Genomic DNA, 20,912 nt, shown 5'->3' with positions numbered 1-20,912 from the left:
TAAGCAACGGAGAGCTGCCAACATTTCTCTCGACATCATAAAAGGTTGGTTGAAAACATACATATCCACTCTAACATAAAATTAATTCTGTAACATAAAACTGTATCCTGTGTATTTATGTTTTGTTTTAGTAATGCATTAAAGCTGTCCGACTTTAGTCATCGATCGCGGCGATTAATTCTCTTAAATTTTCTCTTGAGAAAAAAAATTTTGGTTAGCGATTTTTTATTTGTAGGAGTAAACCGAGGTAGCACAAGTTTTCAACATTTTTCTATTTCAATCGGCGTTTGGTGCAATTAAACTTAACGATTGGGTAATGTATTACATGTAAGCTGTATTATTATACATTGGTGTCACCAGCTTAATTTTGATTGGCTATAAGCACGCAGCTAATTCTTGCTTGCTGTTTCTCTTACGTCATACCTACAGACATTAGATTTTACATATGTAGAAGTGACGTCATACCTACAGACAATAGTTTTATGCATGCAGAAGTGACGAAAGGTTGTAAGCTTATAAAAGTATATTTTGTGTGTGCTCTCGTCTTTACAAGTGCAGCTCAGGAATGTGCATAATAAAACAATTATTGGATTCGGTTTTCGCATGATAGCGATAATTATCAAGGCCTCAGTTTCTGTTATCCGCCTCAGCCTTCGGCTTCGGCAGATAATAGAAACTTTGGCCTTGATAATTATCGCTATCATGCTCAACCTCATCCAATAATTGTTAATTATCATTTTTTGCGACATCAACAATTTTGGTAGTTCGTATAGTGTGATCGTCCGGGTGAGAGTAGTTCTGAGAAGAACTGTTGTTGGTGACTGACGTTTCGACAACCTGAGCGGAAGTCATCTTCAGAGTCAAGTGAAAAGTTGTTGTCAGTCGATGATGTTATAAGTCTGGTCCGTTGAAGCTGATTGGTCAGTTAAGCCGTGATGTTATTGGCTGTAAGACTCGTGTAAAGTTTGTCATCAGTAATTGGTCAGTTTCGATCCGTCTATTGTTAGTCTAATTAAGTCGTTCTGTTCCGTCTATTGTTAGTCAAATTAAGTCGTTCTGTTGGCGGTTCGTTTGTGGCTTCTCTTTTCGTCGTGAATAAGTCGTTTGTAAGGTGCCGGTAGTTGTTGACATCTGTTGATAGGCTTCTGTTCTAAGTTTGTGTACCAGCTTTCCAGAGTCAGTCGTTGAAAATAGTTAGTACTGTAGGTTAAGCATTCAGCAGAGTCCCAGTCGATTTTGTGTTTAGTAAGTCGGTGGTGTTCAGAAATGTGATTGTTGACATCACCATTTCTCGTCGCTCGTTTGTGTTCAGTCAGTCTCGTGGTCAAGTTTCTACCGGTCTCTCCGATGTAGGAGGCCTGGCAGTCGGAGTATTTGATCTTATAAATCGCTCCCTGTCTGTTGTTAGGTTCGTCCCTGTCTTTAACGTTGGTCAGTAAATGTCGTAACGTTGTTATAGGTTTGTGAGCTACACGGATATTGTAGGGTTGTAGGATCCGCGCAATAGTCTCAGAAGTGCCCTTGATGTAGGGTAAAGTCGCTGTAGTAACAGATGTCAGATTTCTGTCAGTTTCAGTAGTTCTGTGAGTGTTGCGTCTAATAAAGTCAGTATTGTAGTTGTTCTTGTGGAAAACGCGGTCAAGGTATTTGTTTTCGTCAGATAAACTGTCTGGTGTGTCACAAACTAGTTGCGCTCGTCTCGTCAAAGTCTTGATAGTCGTAGCTTTGTGGGAAGTCGGGTTGTAGGATGTTTCGTCCAGTAATCTGTCGGTATGCGTCGGTTTTCTGTACACTGTAGTTCGTATTTTGTTGTTGTCGCGGCTTACCAGACAGTCAAGAAAAGGAAGTTTTCCGTTTTCTTCGATCTCCCTGGTAAACTGAATGTCGGCGTTCTGTTCGTTTAGGTGTTTGTGAAAGTCGTCGATTTCGTCTTTGTGTACGGCGGTAAAAGTATCGTCAACGTAGCGTAACCAGAGCGGTATCGTTTGTCGGCAAGTTGCAAGGGCCCTTGCAACTTGCCGACAAACGATACCGCTCTGGTTACGCTACGTTGACGATACTTTTACCGCCGTACACAAAGACGAAATCGACGACTTTCACAAACACCTAAACGAACAGAACGCCGACATTCAGTTTACCAGGGAGATCGAAGAAAACGGAAAACTTCCTTTTCTTGACTGTCTGGTAAGCCGCGACAACAACAAAATACGAACTACAGTGTACAGAAAACCGACGCATACCGACAGATTACTGGACGAAACATCCTACAACCCGACTTCCCACAAAGCTACGACTATCAAGACTTTGACGAGACGAGCGCAACTAGTTTGTGACACACCAGACAGTTTATCTGACGAAAACAAATACCTTGACCGCGTTTTCCACAAGAACAACTACAATACTGACTTTATTAGACGCAACACTCACAGAACTACTGAAACTGACAGAAATCTGACATCTGTTACTACAGCGACTTTACCCTACATCAAGGGCACTTCTGAGACTATTGCGCGGATCCTACAACCCTACAATATCCGTGTAGCTCACAAACCTATAACAACGTTACGACATTTACTGACCAACGTTAAAGACAGGGACGAACCTAACAACAGACAGGGAGCGATTTATAAGATCAAATGCTCCGACTGCCAGGCCTCCTACATCGGAGAGACCGGTAGAAACTTGACCACGAGACTGACTGAACACAAACGAGCGACGAGAAATGGTGATGTCAACAATCACATTTCTGAACACCACCGACTTACTAAACACAAAATCGACTGGGACTCTGCTGAATGCTTAACCTACAGTACTAACTATTTTCAACGACTGACTCTGGAAAGCTGGTACACAAACTTAGAACAGAAGCCTATCAACAGATGTCAACAACTACCGGCACCTTACAAACGACTTATTCACGACGAAAAGAGAAGCCACAAACGAACCGCCAACAGAACGACTTAATTTGACTAACAATAGACGGAACAGAACGACTTAATTAGACTAACAATAGACGGATCGAAACTGACCAATTACTGATGACAAACTTTACACGAGTCTTACAGCCAATAACATCACGGCTTAACTGACCAATCAGCTTCAACGGACCAGACTTATAACATCATCGACTGACAACAACTTTTCACTTGACTCTGAAGATGACTTCCGCTCAGGTTGTCGAAACGTCAGTCACCAACAACAGTTCTTCTCAGAACTACTCTCACCCGGACGATCACACTATACGAACTACTGATACTCCTGGGTTCAAACCATTTACTTTATCAACAATTTTACCAGCTCTTTTCACAGTTTTTTATAACGTAAACACCTCCACTTTGTACTAACATGAAATGGCTTCTTTGCTTCCCGTACAAACCGTGAACCATTTACGATACGTAATTTTAAAATTAATGGTACTCACAGAGAGCAGTTTAAAGTAAGCTCTTTTAAATCCCAAAATTTCTATGGGTTTGCTTAGTTTTGGGCTTTTGTAAAGTTTCCTGTAGTTCAATACTGCTGATGTGCGCTGCTATTAGTTGTTGGCGTCGAAAATTTGTACACTGAATAACAATATTGAGCCACACTTCCCTTCTTGTAACAGGTAAATGTCGAGGTAAAACAAAAGTACCGGAACTCCGTCTTACAGTCATATATTTCATATCGTCTTTGTTTTAATTTTCAGGTAACACGAACAACACGTTTGTACTTTCCCGTGCAGTATCAAAAGACAACTTCACCTTGAGAAATCGAATTCCATTAGATCGCGAGACCATACATTTGTATGTTCTGACACTCATTGCCACCAATCAAGACACAAATAAAACAGCTACAGTAAACGTAACAGTTATCATACGTGATGTCAATGATAATCCACCGATATTCACCAGCAGGTAAGATATGACTATAACGATCATTGTCATGTAGAATTGCACAAAAAAACAAGACCTTCTTTTCTTCTGTTTTGTGCTGTTCCGATTCTCAAACTTTACTCGTTCAAGCAAGAGTTCTTACTCGGTTTATTGTATAATAGAACCTCCCCGGTATAAGCGGACTTCCTGAGGTCCCAATTTGCGACCAGAAAAAAGTGCCTGCTAAGGAGAGGTGTCCGCTTGTTAGGAGATTAGGGACATTTATAAAAATATAGTGTTTGTATGTGGATAGTTCCATAACTAATTGTCCGCCTACGGGGTTGTCTTATTTCGGCACAAATGTAGTGACAACGAAATCTGAAAATCGTCATGGCCAAATTCATTATCTTAATAACCTTTGAAAAATGTCCCAGTTGATGAGTTACGACAAGGTGTGAACCGTAATAGAATGAAACAAAGAGAAAATCGTGGGACCCCGACGAGGGAGTCGAACCGACGACTTTTCGTGTACCGGTTAGATGCAATAACCACTTCGCCTTTTTCACTGTGTCCCATGCTCGTGACAAACTGAATACAGTTACTTACTACAATATGATCAACCTAAACATTTACCATCTTTGTATTTACTACCTGAGGTTTTCTTTTATTCTCAATAATAGAACTCTTAACGTCTCTGTTGAGGAAAACGTAGCAAATGGAACTGTTATATTTCAAGTAAAAGCCACCGATAAAGACTCTGGAAACAACTCTGTTATAACATATACATTGTTGTCTAGCGAGTGCGAGGAGAAATTTTCTGTTGATGCTTCATCCGGGAATGTCACTGTCATTGGAAACCTAGATCGTGAAACCAGGAGTGAGGTGACTCTATGTATCCAAGCAACGGATGGAAAGTTTCGAGCAACCACTAAATTGGTGATTACAGTAATGGATGTGAACGAATTTGCTCCTGTTTTTAATCAACAATATTATAAAAGACGGCTTTCAGAAACGGCTCTGGTTGGCGAACCTGTGATTCAAGTGTTTGCAAAAGATAAGGACTCAGGGCAGGACTCAACAATCATTTACAATATTACCAGCGGTAATGTTGATGACACTTTCAGTATCGATGCAGAAAATGGCGCCATAATACTACAGAAACCTTTGGATTATGAAACAGTGAAGCTTTACAAGCTTCATGTAGAGGCTTCCGATGGGCAATTTAGCTCAGCTGCAAACGTTTCAATTCAAGTTGTTGACTACAACGACAACAGTCCCAAATTTTCTCAACCAAGTTTTTCGTTTTCCGTCCCAGAAAATGTCAGCATTGGTCATGTTGTTGGAACTGTTAACGCCAGTGATAAAGATTCTTATCACAATGCCGACATCCACTATTCAATTTCAAGTGTCGGTAACTACCATAAATTTTCCATTAATTCTTCGACTGGTGATATCTTTACTGTCAGAAACCTCGATACCGAAACTGTCAAAAACTACGTTATTTTGGTAGAGGCTAATGACACTGGTACCCCTTCTAGAATATCAACTGCTTTGGTATTCATAACTGCTACTGATGTCAATGACAACACTCCAGAATTTGTTCAACGGATTTTTACAGTCAATATCTCGGAGGCATCTGTATTAGGAACAAACATCGTGTGTCTATCAACCACTGATCGAGATTCCAAGCAGCACGCAAAGATTACTTATTCAATTGCAAATGGAAACGTGAATGACACTTTTAAGGTCACAGCTGAAGGCGTGGTCGTTTTACAGAAGCACCTCGATAGAGAAACAGTTCAGCTTTACAACTTGACGATTTTTGCAGAAGACAGTGGAGCCATCGTACCCCAATCACGTCTTCCAGCCATTGTTATAATCACTGTTGTTGATGTAAATGACAACAGCCCAGTGTTTGAACAGTTAAACTATTCATTTTCTGTCCCAGAAAATGTCACTGCGAACTACTTTGTGGGAAGTGTCACAGCAAGGGACAGAGACTCTTATGAGTTTGCCCACATATCTTATTCAATTCCAAGTCTCCGTGATCGCGATAAGTTTTGGATAAACACATCAACCGGCGAAATCTTCACAAATGAAACTCTTGACTACGAGACTGTTCGAAACTACGTTATTCTGGTTGAGGCTCGTGACAGTGGACATCCACAAAGAATGGCGGCTGCTTTAGTCAAAATAGTTATTATGGATGTCAACGACAATTCTCCAGAATTTGTTCACAGACATTTTCAGGTCAACATATCTGAAGCGTCTACACTTGGAACACAGATCGTGTGTCTGTCCACCATTGATCGAGATTCCATACAACATGCACAGATTTCTTTCCAAATTTCCAAAGGCAACGTCAACAATACTTTTAGTGTTACCAATGAAGGGGTGGTCGTTTTGCAGAGGCATCTCGACTGGGAAGACGTTTCTACTTACAATTTAACCATTGATGCTGTGAACATAAATTCCAATTCGTTAAAGTCAAACAAGCCAGCTACTGTTATTATATATGTCGAGGACATCAATGACAATCTCCCACAATTTACCAGAAAATCATATTCAGCCAAGGTGTTAGAAAATGTCCCCATAGGACATACTGTGATTAGTGTAACAGCACATGATGGAGACAAGGGCGCTAATGGACACGTAACGTACTCGTTAGAAGAAAGTCCTTGGGCTACAGATAACTTAGCAAGAGACATATTTGGAGTCAATACTACAAGTGGAGCCATTACAACTTTAAAGAACATAAAATTGGACGCCCCTCAAATAGAGTACAAATTTCAAGTCAAGGCAAGTGACAATGGGATTCCGAGACTAGAATCGTTCACGAACGTTCTAATAACAGTGGAGGATACCAACGATTCACCTCCTGTGTTCACATTCTGCCCCAAAATAGTACAAATTAGAGCCACCCAAACCAGAAACGGAAGTGTTTCGTGTTTCGACTACCGATGCAGACCATGGATCTAATGCCAACATCACCTACTCTATCTTTGATGTAAAACCTCGTGAAACTTCTGAAGCCTGTGCTTTAGAAAACAATGGTTTTCAAATACACAATGGCAGTATCTATACCACAAAAGAACTACACTGGGACTGTTCTTATAGCATTAACATCAGTGCTACGGATGGAGTGCAGTTTGATTTCTGTTCCGTTGTTGTTCGTGTAATGGGTAGACCTGACACAGAAAGTCAAACAGGTTAGTTGTTTTCGCTTGACTGCTGTTAAGGTACGTTGAACAACAGAATCACGATAACAGTGCTGCCATTTATAGAGGGCCTATTATATGGGTCGTGCATTCCGCAAACCGCCATATTTTGTTCTTTCTAGGCCACAAAAAGCTTTCGTTTTCTCCTAAAGACCGAAACCGCCATAATTTCTTGACCGTAAACCCCCAGATAAATAGGAATGTGGCCGCAAATCGATACTCAAAATTGGCGCGAAACCGCCAGAGTATAATAGACCCTCTAAGGGTCTATTCCCCTATAAGGGGAAAAGTTGAATTTTGTTGTGCCGCAAGAAAAACTAAATCTAGTCAGTCAGTCAGTAATTACGTAAGAAAAGGCCTATCCGCACTAGCAAAAAAGTTGTTTATTAAGGTGATTCCACTGAAATAGAAGGAGTATTAAAAATTTTCTGAAACTTGGTCCAGTTTACCATTATGTTATGAGCATTAAAAAAAATGAAATAAAAAATGGGGGTCACCGCGCTGTTTTGTGTCAAATGGATGGGCATTATAGTAAAAACGACCCGCGAGTTATATATTAGGAACCCTAGTAACCCGAATGGGGAGCTATTGTTTCTGGAAAAAAATCATTTTTGCATTAAAGTATTAGTCTAGTTCAACAAAATAGAATTGATCTTTTATTCTTTTTGTACAGGAATTAAGATAAAGAAATGAAAATTCTGTTGTGCGCACGTTAACGGCACTACCTAAAAACGTGTTTTTTACGTCATTGAAATTAAAATATCTCAATGTAGAATTTTAAACTTTTCTTTAAATCGCGATATATTGTAGACAACCGTATGACATTTAAATTAATGCATTAAAAAATGGGGGTCACCGTGCTCGTTTAAGAGAAAACAACCATTTAATTCCCTACTGAGCTTAGCCTGAAGGGAATCTCATAGTGTTCTGTGTGCGCGCGCGCTCGTGCGCGCGCTAATGACGCGAAAACTTATGCGCAGCAAGGATGCGCAATGCTCCGTGGAATCACCTTAAGACAAATTTTCTGTCATCACCAACGCTTTACAAGTGCGGATGGTTCGTCGCGTCCTGACAATTTTGGCCGAGCGGACAAATCTTCAAACGAACCGCCGACAAATTTGTCCCGGGTAAAAACTGGTCAAAATCGACAAAATAAACAAAAACGCGTTATTCTTGTCATTCATCTGTCATGCAGCCATCATCAATTGCGTTAAAGTAAAGTAGGTAAGTGAAGTGAAGTGAAGTGTGTAGGTAGGTAGGTAGGTAGGTAGGTAGGTAGGTAGGTAGGTAGGTAGGTAGGTAGGTAGGTAGGTAGGTAGAAAGGCAGGCAGGCAGGCAGGCAGGCAGGCAGGCAGGCAGGCAGGCAGGCAGGCAGGCAGGCAGGCAGGCAGGCAGGTAGGCGGGCAGGTAGGTGGATGGTTAGGGAGGTAGGTAGTAAGGGCTAAAAAACAGCGATTCCTCATAGTGGCTCTTAATCTGTTACTATCTACCTAATAAAAATATAGTAAAAAAACCTACAAAATGCTTAATTTAAATATAACAATTTGGTAATTATTGAGCAAATACATCGAATTACAACAATTTTAAATCATAGTAAAAAAAAACCCTACTAAATGCTTAATTTAAATATAACAATTTGGTAATTATTGAGCAAATACATCGATTTACAAGAATTTTAAATCATAGCCATCACACACTTTATGGTTATTAGGTAGGTTATTAAATAATAGCGCCGCAATGTCCTGAAAAGTCCCTTTTTTCTAAATGAACATATAGTCTTAATCAGTCTTAAAAAATTTGAAGAACGCAACTCCCTACATGTCGAGACTCTGTAAATTTATATATGAAGGCTACTGTGTAGTATGAAGTCAGCAATCTCTACTCTCTTCGGGTGGTGATATAGGTAATGTTGTGTCCACAAATCATCGTCCCCATACCCCAGGCCCCCCCCCCACACATACAGTGGATAGTTTCCCTACTGGAGGTGGCCCTTTGTATTTAGACCACAACATGTATCATCTTCATACTGAAGGTCACAAATATAGTGTTCATATATTGCGAAACTCGGGGGGATGAGATTACGTCGAGAGTTAATTACTCGCACATTTTATATTTTTCTTTTTCAGGTGGTATTCCAGAGAATGTTAAAATTGCTTTGATTGTTATTGGCACCATCCTATTACTGGTCTTGATATGCCTTGTCATAATTTGGTACTATCGAACCAAAAAACAGCGGTGAGTGTGGCGGTTTTATTAGCTTAACCATATCGTGCCGTATGCATTTTTAATATTCTAATTGGCAAAATTTGTTTTGGAAATTAGGAGAGCATATCTACAGACAGGAACCAATGATGGTCGATCAGTCTCGGTAAGTGGATCTTGATTTATTAATAACTAATCACTACTGAAAACTGAATTAACTTATACTAAAGCCAACTTTCTTTTTAATATGGTGATCAGTGTGCTCATTACACTGTTTATTTAAAGCTGGGTTAATCATTTAAATACTAAGGATCACCACATTAACACGTTGTTGCTCTTCGTAAGCAGAGAAGTAAATAAAAATAAAAAGTTAAAAAGTTTCAAGACTTAGAGAGAAATCAACAAGCCAAGGAAGGTGAAAATTTCTGTTATTCGTGTTGTGATGGGCGCATTGGAAAAATTTCAAAGGATTTATAAAAGCATTCTAAGATTATTGGACGTTTTAATAAAAGTAGGTGTATTGCAGACGACTGCCTTGCTCTGCACTGCCAGGATCCTAAGCACACATGATAATCCTTATTAGTCACTGATGACGGTAATGATCTGATGATACTGAGCAGTAGCGTTTCAGGAGGGGGGAGCCTGGAGTTTGGCAGCCTCTCCCCCACCTATTTTTATTTAAAAGTTAACGATGGTCAATGATAATTTTGGGGTGGACAGTAAGAAATTTCAAAAACAAAATATAGCATGATCTCAAGAACATATGTTCTTCCTTCTAGGGTGGGTTCAGCCAAGCAGACTTCCATCAAGAGAAAACACGTGGCGGGAGAACCCGCGAATCTAAGTTGTGATAATTGAGATGAGCGGACATTACGCAGTTTAAGACCCGGGCCAAACGTCGAACTTCACATGAGTCGAACCGAATGCAAATAGGAAAAAACCAATAGGTTTTGCTCATTTGCATTTTTGGGTTCGACTCATGCGAAGTTCGACATTTGGCCTGGGCCTAAGAAAGCCTGTAGTGACAAATTGTTCCACCTTTCGTATTGGTATTTCGTGGTCACTTGGTTTGAGCCTATTTGAGCGGCCTTCCTCGTGCCGTACACGATTGTAAGCGAGATGGTGGTTTGATTTTCATCAAAAAATACATGGCGTAGCTTTGTCGCATGCCGCAACGTTGTACTGTCTACCGTCGACCACGACAAAATTCTACTTGTCCTGCATCTTTTAAAACGGTTATATCTCGGCTGTTTTGGGTGCGATTGAGCCCAAATTTTCAGCATCATAAAGGAATGATAGAAGTTTTAGTTTTTTTATTTGGTAGATTGCGCTTTACGAAAAAAAAAAAAACATTATTCTTTGTCCAAATTATTCTTTGTCCGAATAAAGACAGCACTCTGTGATTTTACAAAAAATGTCAGTCAAAATCGGTTTCTTTTATTTTAAGTTTACCAGCAATTTATGATCGTTTACTTGTGCAAAATTTGTCATTCCTGAATTTCATGTTTTTTTTAAAGGCGCTCGTTTAGAATTCCGCTTTTGTCACGACACACTACAGTATTCATTGTTTACCTCTCTGCATTGCCAGCTCGTCAAGTTCTACTTCCGCGGTGAATTCTTGGACAAGAAATTGTCAAAAAGTCCAACTGATTTAAAGATTTCCAAAGGTGTCCCGACTAAAACAAGAGTGCCAAGGGAGAGGTGTAATTATGGTAGTTACATGCTTTAATTTTGAGATCAGAACGTTTCTTTATGAATTTTGTTGTTGTACGAAGTGTTTACTTCTGTCATTAGCCATCAAAGAGAAAAATGTGGATGAGAAGTAATCTTTAACTCAGAGAAAAAAAGAATTCAAAGTCAATTTTCTAAAGAGTTCCAACTTTTTCTTTCTTTTATAAATCACAGAAAAAGGGATGTCTATTTTTCAGAGCCCATTGATTACATGTCACTTTTGGATACTTTTGAGCACAGGCAGCCCAAGCAATGGCTTCGTTAACAATTTGCACCAGTCATTGTCGGTTCGACTCAAGCAATCGAAAAATATGCTCCATAAATCGATGAATTTGAGATTTTTCGTTCCTAAATTACAATAAACTGTAAGCCAGATAAATAAAGATCACTTAACTATTGTACTAATACCAAAGAAGAAGAATAAGTAGCCCCCCCCGGGCGGGGTTTGGGGGGGGGGAACACGACCCCCAGGAACGACTGCGTGGGAGGCTGGGGCGTCAGGGCAAGTGAGGAATTAATCGTTACAAAACCCCACCAAATCTCACAATAATACACACAATCAGCAATAGAACCGACAATGACTGGTGCAAATTATTAATCGAAGCCATCGCTTGGGCTGTCTGTGTTTTAGTAAACACTGTTCGCAGTGTCCGTGCCACACGTGAACACTTCAAATCGCATGTCCATATAATGTGCACACACAGCAGTAAGATAGAAATTAATTACCAGGAGGCGGCTGTTCCAAACAGCAGGGAATGTACCTCGACTCACCTATCAATATAGTATTTTGTCGACCAGAATCGAGGTTTTATTTCAAATATGTACAAATGCGTCTCCTTTTATGAGGTTTATTTTTAAGAATAAAAAGCCTTTTGACAGTAAACTAAACAATTTTACCTGTTCCGTAAATATTTTGTTTTGTGTTACCAGTAGAAATTAAATGTTTAGTAATATTGCAGTACCATGTAAATGAACATGGACCTTCCTAAACGCTGAATTATTTAGAGCTGTTTATATGTATAATAAAATTAATTAAAATACACATTCTTTATGTATTCTTCTCTGTTTTATTTCACTCAGACATTTAAATGGCGGGCAGTTTTATGAACTGAAGTTTGCAAAAAGCTAAGGTAGAAACCGACTCGCAAACCTAAACTCATAAAACGTCTCGCGCAGGCTGTAATCCTATATCAGCAGCAAGCGGTAGTTCTTTTTTGCACCAAACGTCAGTTGTTTTTGAGCAGTTAATCGCGAACAAGCAGTTAGGCAGACAGCAATATGTTGGACCGCTTGGTTTAGTTCATATGCTAAAACTATTGGCTGTTCATGTTTACTGCTGACGCAGCATACTGGTTATTTGTAAGTGTTGTGGCATCACGGGCGATTCCCTCTTCCTATCAGAACTACAGGATTACAATACACTACAATATTTTTCACTATCGCTTCGCGTAACCCTTACATTTTACGTCACTATATTTTCTTTTGACGTCTTCTTCAGTTTCCCTGAACCACCTTTTCAGTGTCACTTTTTCTTCCCTTGGGTTCCACTGAGTAAAAATTACATTTTGGTAATATTTAAACCATACGAACAAAAATATTTACAAAGGCGATTAAAATGATACATGCGGCCATGACAAAACTCTTCTAGATACTTTTTTTTGCATTTGAAAATATTAATAAAGGTTTTTTTAAAAGTCCCTGTGGAACAAGTCCCTGTTTCCAACGACTCCAGTTCTCGCAGGTGTGTCCGAAATGTTCCAATCATACCAATTCCCAATCAGAAAAGACCTGTACAAATTACTCCTTTAACTTTTTGCCATGAAGATAAGCATATTACTGAGCTTGGTCAGTGAATTCTCGAATGATTCCGGCCCATTATCCTTCTTTCCCAAAATTTCGTGTCGGTTGATTTCTCTTTCTGTCTGCGATGCTAACAGAGTCCGCCTTCTTCCAGCTCATCTGTGGGGTCCTCTTGGTTGTGTTGTTCTGTTTCATCCGTGGGACTCGACATCGGAGTGGAAGTCGATTGTGTGTCAGTCTTGACGAAGTCGTTGAGGTTTTGAACAGGCCTTCTTTCTGTCAACCCTCTGCCACCGGCATCACCTGGGACACGTAGACTGCGAGACAACTTCGCAATCTGAAACGAAAATTGAAACAAGACAGAGTACTTCAAACACTGGTGCGGTGTTCTGCTTTGTTAACGTGAACAATGTGTTTAGGACTGCGGACAAATGGAACCAAAAGCTAGCTAATAGGGAATGGAGATTTATAAAGAATCGGTGCTGTTTTGTGATATCTGATGGTGTGCAAATCAAATTAAGACGGAAGCATACAGACGAATGAAGCACTGCTTTCCTGAATTGAGTGGGTTTGTACTTTCATGAAACGTACATATCTTTGGGATATCCTGTGCGTAGTTTAGTGACCAAACGTAGGAATGAATTAAACTTCTACTTCAGCTATCATGCCAAGTTTAATGCCACGAAATACATTTTCCCTTACATTTCAATGTATTGTTATACACTTACCTCATTGTCTAAGTAGGTGAAGAGTGCTTGTGATGTACAGGTTTTCATTCCCTCGGCATCGCCCTGATCAAAACAGTCCAGAACTTTTTCTGCTGCTATTGCTTCATCTGAACTACCAAACCCAGGAATTCTGATAACAGAAGAACACAACATCACTTTGGTATCATACAAAGGTTAGCTTGGATTAAGCACAGTATTGCCGTGAACGCGAGCTAACTGAATGTTGACCTGTCTTCATTTTTTCACTTGAATAATATAGCCTTGACTTAGCAGCCACTCAAATTCACCCAAACGTCCACGATGAGGCAAACACTCTCAAAAAGAAGTCTTTTTTAATTTCACACAGTGCTAATCCTTTTTATGCTTTGCTTTGCAGTGCTTATTCTTGGAATCAAACTAAATTTGTCTAGTGTTTTTCAGTGTTGACGTAACTAGGTTAGATGCTATCCATTACAAGTCTCACTCGCGAAAAATTGTAAGGTTCTTCCAAAAAGTTCTGCTCTATAGATCTCGCCTTCTTTTGCCACTTACTGCCCGTTTTACAAAATATCACCCCTGTAAAAAAACTCACCACGTTAAAACATGATATTAAAAAACACAAAAAATCTTATTGAACATACTCAAAAGAGTCCTTGTAACAGTTATCTGCAGCTACATAATCACTCTCATGAAGATGAACAACAACCATGCCGAGAACAACCTGAGAACATTAACAACAGAGAAAACATTAACAACAGATAATGGTATTAAAATAGGCCATTTCCCAGTTGCCTTTCGCCTGCCTCTCTTTCAAAACAAGTCTTTGTGGTAAGTTTTGTGATGAAAGTGAGTTGGATTTGGATAAAAAAGGACGTGAAGGTGAAATCGCATTTTCAAATGGATAGTTTTTCACAAATACTCATTTTGGTATGAAGGCAAAATGTAACTCGCATTTGGCCTATTTATTATCATCTAGTAATTTCCAGGTGGAGTAACAATCATTTGAGTGTCGAAAACCAGAACCAGGCAACTACAATGATAAATCATAACAAAATGTATACTTGTGACCTAGTCAAGAGGGTCAATAGCGAGCTTTGTCTTCCTTACTTTTGGGTACCAAAAACATGAATCATGTCTGGGCCTCACCAATTTATCAAAAGATTTCCATTATTTTGTTGGCCAGGTGGCCATGCAAGCTAGCCTGGTTTTTGACTTAAGACCCGCTTGTCATCTGGAACTTTACCCGATCCATAAAAATACCACAGATACGGAAATAGAAGAGTGACTCTGACCACTGATTTTAAGTCCTGAATGAGTTAATGCAGTTAGTCATGCTGCAGCTTGAGGAGAAGCGAATTATTGGTAGCATTAGTCAAGAATTCGTATCTAAAAACAAAAAGTGCTAGACATTTGGTGAAAAGGATGAAACAAACCGAAAGCACCTGTGGTCTACTGCTGATGCTCGAGTGTCCAGAGCACTCTTGTCTAGTAATTTAGAGCAAAGAGTAAAGAATACCTTAGACATCATTGGGTAGTTATCAACTTGTTCATAAAGTTTCATCTGTTGTCTCATAACATTTAGAGCTTCCTGAAATCTACAGAATAACAAGAAAATCTAGTTGAAATAAAAAACAAAACACAATGACCAGGGATGATGTGTATGAAATAACATACAAGACAACAATCAGGGTCACAAAGGGTTTAGGGCTCCAGCCTAAAAAACGCTGGGCTCCAGGGCTCTCAAGAATTTAATCAAGGGCTCTGGGTTCCACTAATATAATTGTTCTCCGGCTGTTTATCAAATAATACGTTAAATGTTTGACAAAATCAATGAGATGCAGTTATAGATATAGTTAACAGGTGTGATTTTTTCCTTTTTTTCCTTCTTTCTCTCTGGTACATGTATATATTATGTTTTGTATGTGTGTGTCCGACCAAACCCTATTTGGTCAATTTGTTAACTGGCAACCTGGCATTTTTTTAAGTGTCTATATTGTGGTTTTCATATCATAAACAAGTATTCTAAAATAAATTTTTTGATTCCACCACTTTTGCTATAAAATCGAGCTTTAAAATTCCCGCTTCGGCCATGCCCAAAGAAATTGACTGGGAGTCAAGACAAGAAAGAGTCTGGGTTCCAGAACAGGCTGTGACATCAAGTCAGGAACCGCAAAATCTTGCCGCCAGTTGAAGTCAGCATTACTTCTGTAATCGCGAGGAGACATTGCTTGGCGAATACTCCAAACCCAGAAAAGGGTATTGCGTTGCACAAGATTCCATTTTGGGGTGATAAGAGAATGGTTTATTATTTCGGGTAGCCAGTAACCTTGCTTTTCCTTTTCTAAGTTGTCCTGTTCTTTGTAAATAGCTACAAAATGGTAAATAAAGGCGTTGTTGTGTTGTGTATTTCAGTCACGGTAATTTAGAATTTGAAAACTTTATAAATGAGACAGACACAAAGCACTGTATCTCTGTGTAAGAATGTCCAAATTCAGCCTTAAACTAAATGTTCTCCAAAAAAGAGCCTGTTCAGGGTTTTGCTGGGGAAGCATGATCTTAAACACTACAGCTACGTTAAGCCAACAATTTGATATCTAATCAACTGTCATCTCCATAGAATAACTGAAGTAAACAATAATAAGAGCACTAGAAATAATTGACTTGACAAACAATCAGTCTTGATGTCCCATCAAATTTACAGAACATTGTAACAGAAAAGGCTACATGCATATGGTCATTGAGAACTGTTAAACAATACTTGTTTTAATTACCTTTTTAACTTTAAAAGGAGATTAGCAGCTTTTGACAAAGGTTCAATGCCCTCTCGAATCTTGTCTTCTGCCTATAATTTAAAAATGTTAGGTGGACTAGCTAATACATCTTAGGATATGTGCAAGCTGTCAAGATGGATTAGCAGCTGTCAGGAGTAATTTTGTCAGTCATGCTATAATATGAAAAGAAATGCACTGTAACATCATGCTTTCTAATTGTCACTTGTAATGAAAGCAAAGAAAATCTTGATTCCAATGAAGTTTCCTTGGTTGACACAACTTTTATTGTTAGTAATAAAAGTAATAGTAACAGGCTAAAGCGGTAAAGGTAAAGGTAAACGCTACATACAACATTCATTTCACTGGCTGTGATGTAAAGCTCGGCTGCTTTTGCTGGATCATTGGAATCACACATCCTAACAGCAACAAAAATACATTCAGGTGTACATGTAAAAATGAAGTAGCATAGCACCTGGAAATGTATTTCGAAATGTTTGTCACTGATTGGCAATATTAACAATCTCCCACCCTCAACACCCTGGTGGACTTATCATCATCATAAAAACAACTTCTACTTCTAATGAAGATCACAATTTAAATTCTGATTATTGCCTCCACCAATATTATTCCTTCTCAGGTATAGATACAAAGCCCCTAGGCCTGTAGCACAATCTGAAACAAATTTATTAGTAAGCCAGTGGGGCTAACATCTCATGTTAAGTAAGCATTCCTGATTTGGCTAGTTTGAAGTCTGAATACAATAGAACATAATGGCATGTGTTCCTTGTAGGGTTAAATTTTGTGTGAATGGAAGTTGAGACATTAAAAGCTTCACTTACTTGGCTCCTCTTACAAGGGCCAGGGCTCCTGTGTCTGGATTGCCACTTTGTCTGTACATATCACTACACCAAAAGAATGTTTGCAGTGTTCATAGTGTGTTTTGCGTAATGTGCTATTTACTTAGTAGGTGAAAGTTCAAAGGCTGAAATATTATACAGTAAAAACCCACGTAAAAGAACCTAACATTTAAGAACCTGTTAAGCTAAAATTTCATTTTTAAGCACCCTCCACATAAGAACCATTTTAGGCTAAAATTCTAAAACAGGTTCTTATTTTCAAAAAAGAAAAAAATAATCTTCTCAAAAATATAGAATTAAAAGATCTTCTCAAAATATATTTATAACACAGTCTGTACACATTATGGTTACAGCATAGTTACATAAAACTTGCCCTCCTTCAATATAATTATTTTATTATTATTATTTCTTGAACAAAAGTTAAGAACCTAATTAAGAACCTAGTTAGCCTAATTTTACACTAAATATCATTTATATAAGAACCTGTTTAGGCTAACTTGATAAAACCTAGGTTCTTATACGCGGGTTTTTACTGTATATACTGGGTATGTTGTGGTGTCAATTTTATCTTGGTACAGTTTGGTATTTTCCTTTGTTTTATGTTCATTATCATATATTACCAAAGATTATACCAAATTGTACCAAGGGTAAAATTGAACCACCACATATACATGAGTAAAAAAGTCAAAATTATCAGCCAAATTATTTTATTAACAAACTAAGCTGCAAGTCTACACCAAAAGTCATTGCTGTTTGCTGATCCGTTATCGGTAGAAACATGAACATGATCAATTACGGTAATATTTGAAAGCACTGATAGCATAAAGGAAATATCTTCATTTATACATGCCAAAAAAACCCCAGTCAATTAATCTGTATGGCAGAGCTGTAGCCATGCAGTTGACCTTTAATATAAAAATGGTCAGTTTTTCAAATTATAATTATTATGAAAATAAAATTCTTTACACTGCTTGTTCTACCAAAGAAACCGCCTCTGTGACATTTTTCATTTCTTTCAGGACTGAGGCAGCCTGCTCCAGAGCCCTGTAAATTAATAATTAAATAATTATAAAAAATTAATTAAAAATAATTAAATATTAGCACTTGTACATAAGATTGAGTGTCCTGGACACTAAAAATTTGATGGATCAAGCGATGGTGCTTATAATGAGATAGGGCACTAATTTGGGATAGACAAAGCTGTACTCTTAGAATAACTGCAGGGTGCCCAAAGGCTCTTCTCTAAGAAATCATGGGTGCCCTGAGCTCTTCAAAGCGTTCAGGATAGCTATTCAAACACATCATTCTAAACTCACAAGTAAACTCCGCTCGGTAAACTGGGTACTTTAATACTTACTTTGCGGCATGGAACAAGCTAGCATATGAAAACAATATGTTAAGGACAAAGACAAAACAGTGATGTCAATTTATCATAACTGACAAAATAAACTATTGCTACAGTACGTATATTTACCCGTCTGCAGGCGTACGGTGTACATATGTTGCGGTTTAAATTTATCTTTAGGTTTTATATTTTAAAACAAGTTTAATTTTTATTTTACATTGTAAGTCTCATATTCATTATCATAAACTGAAACCAAAGGAAATAAAAATCCAACTGGTTTAAAAATTTTTACACCAAAGATAAATTAAAGCCACAACATATGTACATCATGATGTCAGCAAGTCAGTTTTTGCCATGTAAAAATGTAAAAAATTATCTTCAAATCAAAGTTTATACTTTTACGGTTTAAACATTACCTGATGGTAATGATATTTTAACTTTTAATTTTTATATACACTTTGTAACGTTTTTATATAACATAAACAACTCGTAAAGCACTAAAAATGGATAGCAATAGAAATTTAGCGCTATATAAATAATTATGTATTATAATTTAACATCTGTTAGGATCTACGATCTGTGATGTAGTTTCTACAGTGTTTGTATTGCAGTGTATACTCTGTTTGCACACAAGGCACAAGCAAAACAACCAAACAACAAGGGACAAGAGGGCTATAAATATTTGCTTACAATATCAGGCTAATTCGGGGTACCCTGTAGAAGCACAGCATTTATAGTCAATGTTGAGGTTTAACCCTGTGGTAACAACTTCAGGTTTAATGTGCATTATTGGGGTAATACCAGTAGTTACAAATATTGGTATAAAACTGTAAACACTTTGATAGCAAAGGATACGCATGGGAATTGTAGTGGGCATCGGCAGCTTTTTTGAAGGCATCACTAGCCCTGTCATAGGATGTGGCAGCTTTAAAACATGTTCCTGTAACAACAGAAATACAAATCAACCTTGTCAAATCATACATCATTGTTCAGAGAATTTCTGTGATCTTTAGTGGAATACTCGACCTAAACAGATCCTAGCATGGTAGCCCCAGCCCCACCATCATAAGAAAGTATTTGCACTAGTTATATATTGTCTCAAAATTGGGCATTCGGTGTTCAAACTCACAATCCATTTTTTCATCTCATTTTTGATCTTTTTTGTCCTATTCATACAAGCAACAAGTCAAGGAACTTACCAGCTTTCATGTATTTATCTGCAGCATTGTCCCAATCAGGCTTCCACTTCAACCAACTCGTCTTCATGCTAATAATTGAGTAGACCAGGCTTAAGTCACTAGTTTTAATTTCAGAGGAACCCATAAAAATGCTTCTAAGTAATGTACTTTTAATTTTTTTTTGTATACAGTTACCCTCCTTGGGAGAATTTGACCGGGCGGCCTTAATTTTAAAAAAAAACTAAAGAGAAGAAAAAAATAAAAAAAAAAAAAAATAAAATAAAACCCCCCAAAAATCAAAAAAAAAAAAAAATTCAAAAATAAACCTTTATGAAAAAAAAAAAAAAAAAGAAAAAAAAATTAAAAAAAAAAAACTCTTATGGTAAAAAAAAATTTTCCAATTATAAGCCTCTATTGTAGGTCTTGTTTTGTGTTTGACATGGTAAGAGAATGCTCAGAGTGATGACATGACTTATCCTTATGTTTAGAGAGTTTTACTATGTGGTATTATTGTATGCACCAAAATAATTCAGTCACAGCACAGTATCCCATCAAAATACAGACCTAAAGATTTTTAAATTCAAATTTCCATATGAAAATATCCTCCTCCCTCCAATCCCTCTCAGAAATAAGCCCACCTAAAAGGGATGTTAAAATATTAGCTTGGGCGTATAAGTTAGACGCCATAAAATTCTGATAAGCCCCCTACTACCCATCAGGTAGAATTCTATGAACAATTGCAAATATGACTAAAATTCCTCTCAATCATATTAGCCTCCTACAAAAGCTCATCACATGATTGTAGACCTTATACTGCGTTTCATATCACAACTTAGTGAGAGATCTACCATGCAAATGTGTGATTTTACCATGCCCTCAAAATTTCAGTCGTATATAAAATATAAAATTCCATACGATAAACTGAACTAAAACGAGACCAGGTATTTTTATTGGAATTTTACGATATCTTGCCAGTTGGTACGTCCCAAATCTAAGAAACTTCTAATTAAACAAATCGATCAGAGATGAGATTCAAAAGAACACACGGAATCTGAGGCTCTGAAAGCTCATAAAAGACACTTCAATTATTTAAACTACAGAGTTTAAAGTACTAGTATGTTAAGAATTAAGGGCTCATAAAATAAAGAAAAAACTTACAATTTTTCTGCCTCTTTCATGAGTTGCAGTCCTTCTTGTAACTTTCTTTCCTGTAGGGCCGCCATTTTAAAATTTGGTCGTAAGACCGCAATCCACT

General features: G+C 37.9%; 2 protein-coding genes across 3 annotated transcripts in view; one reads left to right on the top strand and one right to left on the bottom strand.

The window, feature by feature from the left end:
• Positions 1–11,421, top strand: part of LOC144650047 (uncharacterized) — a 57,416-nt gene extending 45,995 nt beyond the window's left edge. Inside the window, 7 exon segments of the mRNA XM_078509691.1 lie at positions 1–44; positions 3,683–3,890; positions 4,529–6,770; positions 6,772–7,057; positions 9,193–9,301; positions 9,389–9,434; positions 10,048–11,421. The exon segment at positions 1–44 is cut by the window's left edge and continues 85 nt beyond it. Coding sequence (XP_078365817.1) covers positions 1–44; positions 3,683–3,890; positions 4,529–6,770; positions 6,772–7,057; positions 9,193–9,301; positions 9,389–9,434; positions 10,048–10,119 — 3,007 coding nt within the window. The 3' untranslated portion in view covers positions 10,120–11,421.
• A 183-nt stretch (positions 11,422–11,604) lies between these two features.
• On the bottom strand, positions 11,605–20,890 carry LOC144650018 (gamma-soluble NSF attachment protein-like). 2 transcript variants are annotated; one of them, XM_078509647.1, is made up of 12 exons: positions 20,816–20,890; positions 19,679–19,746; positions 19,335–19,419; positions 18,492–18,509; positions 18,101–18,178; positions 17,117–17,179; positions 16,627–16,693; positions 16,278–16,348; positions 15,023–15,101; positions 14,148–14,227; positions 13,528–13,657; positions 11,605–13,136 (listed from the first exon to the last, which is right to left on the bottom strand). In XM_078509647.1, exons 1-12 carry the CDS (start codon positions 20,878–20,880, stop codon positions 12,930–12,932), a joined length of 1,011 nt encoding a protein of 336 aa, XP_078365773.1. In that variant the 5' UTR covers positions 20,881–20,890; the 3' UTR covers positions 11,605–12,929. The 2 variants fall into 2 exon arrangements, with proteins under 2 accessions (XP_078365773.1, XP_078365774.1); XM_078509648.1 differs by lacking the exon at positions 18,492–18,509 and having other exon boundaries at positions 19,317–19,419.
• Between the last annotated feature and the right edge of the window lie 22 nt (positions 20,891–20,912).

Source organism: Oculina patagonica, chromosome 4, assembly GCF_052425735.1.
Source record: "Oculina patagonica isolate OP01 chromosome 4, crgOcupat, whole genome shotgun sequence".
Taxonomy (NCBI): Eukaryota; Metazoa; Cnidaria; class Anthozoa; order Scleractinia; family Oculinidae; genus Oculina; species Oculina patagonica.
This window is presented reverse-complemented; position numbering and strand designations above follow the sequence as displayed.